The 5,869-nt window shown below is 35.3% G+C and overlaps 1 protein-coding gene across 1 annotated transcript; it reads left to right on the plus strand.

Moving 5' to 3' along the window:
• Positions 1 to 1,578: 1,578 nt before the first annotated feature.
• LOC133312664 (probable beta-1,4-xylosyltransferase IRX10L) lies at positions 1,579 to 5,338 on the plus strand. The gene is made up of 4 exons (XM_061513906.1): positions 1,579 to 2,112; positions 3,599 to 3,987; positions 4,157 to 4,398; positions 4,744 to 5,338. The coding sequence occupies exons 1-4, from the start codon at positions 2,007 to 2,009 to the stop codon at positions 5,255 to 5,257; spliced, it is 1,251 nt and encodes a 416-aa protein (XP_061369890.1). The 5' UTR covers positions 1,579 to 2,006; the 3' UTR covers positions 5,258 to 5,338.
• Positions 5,339 to 5,869: the final 531 nt, after the last annotated feature.

Consider the following 5,869-nt stretch of genomic DNA (forward strand, 5'->3'; position numbering starts at 1 on the left):
AATTTTAATTTATTTCAGGGTTATTATAGTTTTTATAATTATAAGTTTTTAATATTTCAATCTCAAAACGACGTTATTTTGAAAGTAAATGCATATAACTTATCTACAGTAACTGTAGAAATATTTTTTGATAAAAAAAATCTATCATCTTTTTCACAAATGGAAAAAGTGTTTATCATTTTAAATGACATAAAGTTATGTCATTTTAAGAGAGAGATAGACACAGAACAAATTTTTTATTTAAATTTTAAATTAAAAAAGCACTCATTTTCTCTCTCCCATGATTTTCATTTTCTGTGTTTATTTCTCTCATGAAATGACATAACTTATATCATTTAAAATGACAAACACTAAGCTCTAAGAAAAAACCAAAAGTTCCTTAATTTTTTTTAAAATTTTTATCAACTTTTCTTGAATTGTGTATTTGTTTTAAATAAAGAGCCATAGAAATAAAAATAAAGATATAGAAAGAAAAAGAGATTTTTCTTGAAATATGTGCTTTTAAAATAATTTTTTTATGTAATAACCAAACAATTTTTAGTTTTTTTTTTTAAATTTTAACTTAAAAATAACTTTTTTAAAAAAAACAACAACTTGTGTCACCTATTTTAATTGCTTACTGTTTATTGGTCATTAAAAGAAATTGATGACCGAGATTTTCTTAAATTATGTGATGATCATTAAAATGTGTCATATAAAATCCTATCCATATCTTCTTTGCAGGCTTTCTGAAAAATAAAATAAAATAAAATAAAATTATAGGTGTTGAGATATATAGTTTCACATTGGTTGTATGAACAATTAATGTGGAGTTTATAAGGCCTTGAGCACTCTCACCCTTTGAGCTAGCTTTTGGGGTGGTGTTTCCCAAGGTTCTTTACATACTATCAGAGCCTCATGTCCCGGGTTCAAATCTCACTGCCCCCACTTTTTTTGTTCTTTCTTCATATATATAGGTGGGCTTGTACGTTATCCACCCTTCAAATCCAATGTGCTCTCATGTGAGGAGGAGTGTTGAGATATATAGTCTCACATTATTTGTATGAGCAACTAATGTGGAGTTTATAAGATCTTTGAACTTGCTTTTTGGGTAGTGTATCCAAGATTCTTTACAATAGGCACTAATTTATTTATCGATATAATTATTATTTTTTATTATTAATACTCTGTTTTATTAAGGGAGTATTTTCTTCTTCGTTTTTCTGTATTAACGCTGAATCTGTGAATCATTAATTAACTATTTTTTTTTTTTCGGAAACTGATCCTAATTATCTTTTTGAGGCGAATCAAAACCGCTGGTATCTCCACGGATTCGACTCTTTGAGCAATGCCTAATTACGGACATTCGAAATAGAAAACGTGCAATGTTAGCAAAATAAACAAATAAACACTTACAACGAAACAGTCTTTTTTTAATCTTAGTGACTAAAATCATCGTGTTAATAAGAAGATAAAATCATAGTGATTTTCATATATAAGAGAGAGGGAGAGAGAGAGAAGATTAAAGGTTGAAATTGAGCTAAAGAACGTGACATAGTTGAATTTTGGTGCCTAAATGGTTGTCTGAGATGGACATGTCATCAAACCTCACACTTAGAAAACCTCACTAAACCAGAAAAATTATGCAAATCCATCTTCATCTTCTTCGTCAATCTTCAATCTTCAATTTTAAAAATTGTTTCTTCAAAGCAAATCCACTCTTTTGTTTGTTGGTCCCTCAATGTTCAAATGTGTCTCTCTCTGTTGCTGCTGACAAGAACCCATATATCCCTTTCCTTCAAGCTGATCGATCATGTGAAGCCCTATTCCTAAGAAACCTTTCACAACTACTTTCCCCTCTGACATCTTAACCTTCATCATTCCACTCGTCACCTTCTTCCGCTGACTACAATTGACTTCCTTATAATACTTAGTTTCCTTGTTTTGCAGTTGCACCCATCATCAGCACCTTCCTCTTCCCATCCCATCACTGAGATTCTTCCAATCTGTTCTGGGGGAAACAAAAAATGGGTATTTGGAAATGGGGTTTTCTTGGGCTTCTTTGTGCTGCTTTTCAATTTACAGTTGGTGCTGTGGAGCTGGGTAGGAATCAGCCCACTGAAAGAATTTCAGGTGGATTTTCTTCTGATTTTAGTTTTTCAGCTTCTTTCTTTGCTTGCCATGTTCTAATTCTGTTGATTTGGGGTTTTGAGTCTTTTGATTGTGATCAATTTCTTTCCGGTTAGGTGTCATTTTGGTTTGACGGTTTCACGTTACAGTTTTTGAGTGTTGTGTCTTTATGATTATTATTATACAGTGTGAGTTTGATTAAGATCAGCTTTGTATCGAGGTGTTGAATTGTTTTTGCTTGTGATGTTATAATTTCAATTTTCAATCGCAAAGCATTGGTTCTTCAGCATTTAACGCAGGTAGTTATTCTTAAGATCCAATCTCAAGTGCCGAGCTTGCTTAATGCTAAAAAATTTCTGTTTCAATGTTTGAGGGTGGGCACGAGTTCAATGCTTCTTAGCATAATCCATTTTAGGAACTGGTGTTGTGTAGCTGTTTCGGTTATGATGTGTAATAATATTAGAAGAATTATTAATCCGCCCAATGGAATAATTTCGAATTTGGCAGAGTCATTTTACTGACTTTTACTTTTTTGCTGTATATGGGTCAGTGGCTAGCAATGATAAGTTATGTATTTGGAATCAGCTCAAGTATTTGACGAAATTCATTGGAAACGGCTATATATCAACATAGGGTCATATTATAGTCAATTCTCACTTTGATCATGTTATGTGGGGTGACAGGAGATCTTGATAACCTTTATGAATGGTTTTCATGCCTTAGCCAGACTCTCTCCTTTATTAGTCTTGATAGAAATGAAATAGTTTGGTACATATAGTAAAAGGAGGAGGAAGAGGATAATCCATAAATTTGATTGGGCTTTTTTGTTTATAGTTGATTGCTTCTTTAACATAATTCCTAAAAACCAAGAGCAATGAGATAACAAATGACAAGCAATAATGAGACAAAGAATATGACAACAACAAAGATGAGCATTGAGATGACAATCCAAGAGCAACAAACATCAAAGCTGCTCCCTGACAAAGCATATAAAACTGTGTAGGTACTAAACCTTTGATAACAAAGCATGCAATATCAAATCTGAATCCCTTTCCCTTTCTCTCATAATACTTTGGTCCTTTTTATGCCTTTTGAACCTTATAAAGCCAGAAAGGGTAAGTTATGGCCAAAATATAAAAGCTGTCCCTAACAGTATGTATGTTTAAGAATGTAGAATCAGTTTGGGTTTCAATTCAGTGGGGAAGTAGCTGGAGTGGGAGTTGGGTAAAAGAGGAGAACTTATGTAACTTGCAGATAATTGATAATTTGATACACACAAACAAATGCACATGCTTAGTCGCTTGGAATTTAAAGGTGTTATAAGCAGTCTTGTGTACTATTTCTCCATGACTTGCATGAAGCAATTCTACACTGGAGTCAAATATGCTTTTTTAAATTCTCAGCGTGAATTTATTATTTTAAAATCAGTATATATTTCATTTTATTGAAGATGGGACTGCTAAGCTTGTTGTGGTTGAACCAATTGTAGGTAGCGCTGGTGATGTATTGGAAGATGATCCAGTGGGAAGGTTGAAGGTTTTTGTCTATGAACTTCCAAGCAAATATAATAAGAAAATTCTGCAAAAGGACTCAAGATGCCTCACCCATATGTTTGCTGCCGAGATTTTTATGCATCGGTTTCTCTTATCTAGCCCTGTCCGAACCCTTAATCCTGAAGAAGCTGACTGGTTTTATACCCCTGTATACACCACCTGTGATTTGACACCAAATGGCCTTCCTTTACCCTTCAAGTCACCACGAATGATGAGGAGTGCCATTCAGCTTATTTCTTCAAACTGGCCCTATTGGAACCGAACAGAAGGGGCAGATCATTTCTTTGTGGTTCCTCATGACTTTGGGGCATGTTTTCATTACCAAGTACGAGATTTAGTGTATAATTCAATTTTTTTATTTATTTATATCACTGTTAATGCTACTTATGTGTTTGAACCAATTGTGTGCTGTTTTGATAAGTCCCTCCGATTCCATTATTAATACCGCATGCGGATCATGTAACACGCACTTCTATTATATTATATTGTTCCAGGAAGAGAAGGCAATTGAAAGAGGGATTCTTCCACTGCTACAGCGTGCTACCTTGGTCCAAACATTTGGACAGAGGAATCATGTGTGCTTGAAAGAGGGCTCAATTACCATTCCTCCATATGCCCCCCCACAGAAAATGCATGCCCACCTAATTCCTGATAAAACTCCCAGGTCCATTTTTGTTTACTTTCGAGGACTGTTTTATGACGTTGGAAATGACCCTGAAGGTGGTTACTATGCAAGGTAGGTCTTATAACAAGTTCAAAGGGGGCTGTTTGAGTATGTGGCCTTTTCATTATTTTCATATTATATTCGCATAAGAAAGCTGACTTGAATCCTTTTACTGAAAATGCCATGAAGAATGACTTCAATTTATATAATAATTATTAATATTGTAATAATTGAAACTGGTAAGTATATTGAGATTAACTGCATTAATAACCTAAACTTGGTTCTTTCTAAAACTCTGATTGAAAATCAAGTATGCATGATGTTTGGTGCATACATTGATGGTTTCATAAGAAAAGAAATTCGGATCAACCAAATAATCCTGACTGGTCAAACTGACCATGTTTTGCAATCTTACAGAGGTGCAAGAGCAGCAGTGTGGGAGAACTTTAAGGACAATCCACTATTTGACATTTCCACTGAGCATCCAGCCACATACTACGAGGACATGCAACGAGCTGTGTTTTGTCTATGCCCGCTTGGATGGGCCCCTTGGAGCCCAAGATTGGTTGAAGCTGTGGTATTTGGTTGCATCCCTGTTATTATTGCTGATGATATTGTTCTGCCATTTGCTGATGCAATCCCATGGGAAGAGATAGGGGTGTTTGTTGATGAGGAGGATGTTCCTAAGTTGGATACCATACTCACGTCTATCCCACCAGAAGTTATATTAAGGAAACAGAGATTGCTTGCTAACCCTTCCATGAAGCAAGCAATGCTATTCCCACAACCTGCTCAATCTGGAGACGCTTTCCATCAAGTTCTAAATGGACTTGCACGTAAGTTGCCACATGACAGGAGCGTATTCTTGAAACCTGGGGAGAAGTTCTTGAATTGGACTGCTGGCCCTGTGGGTGACCTTAAACCTTGGTAGCAGTTACAATAGTTTTCTGAGGCAATAACCATTCTTTCTATTTCTTGGTCAATCCTCCCAATGTGTTCATAGGGGTTGGTAATTGAGATGCCAATTGTTTGTTGACATTGTAAATTTTGATATGTAATCCATTTTGCAATATGATTGCTCTCAATAGCATTCGCACGCATCTTGTTTCCCTGCTTTTGTAGGAGAGTGTGTTTGTCTTGTGTGTACTGCATGTTAAGGGCTCGTTTGGTGGAGATGATAGGATAAAGGGTAAGATATGATATGGGGCTGATAAGGGTAGGATATGATATGGGGTTGATAAGTTTATATCATGTCCTGTGTTTGATGAGCACCTAATTAGCAATCTGATAAGATTATGTAGAAGGAGAAAGGAGAAAGAAAAAATAAAATATAATGCAATAAATACAAATATATTGGGTAGCGTTGGGATATATTAGGTATCCAATATTGGTATCTTATCAGACCAAATACAATATGGACTGGCCTATATGTATCGAGCCCAATCACACACGGTTGAATAAGCTTACGTTGTTAGTGGCCTGGGCCTGGTATTGCTGTTGTAGAGTGCTTGAGCTTTATCCTTCTCGTTGGCGTGTTGCACCA

Source organism: Gastrolobium bilobum, unplaced genomic scaffold, assembly GCF_033153095.1.
Source record: "Gastrolobium bilobum isolate Gb01-03AN ecotype WA unplaced genomic scaffold, APGP_CSIRO_Gbil_v1 utg11336, whole genome shotgun sequence".
Lineage (NCBI taxonomy): Eukaryota > Viridiplantae > Streptophyta > Magnoliopsida > Fabales > Fabaceae > Gastrolobium > Gastrolobium bilobum.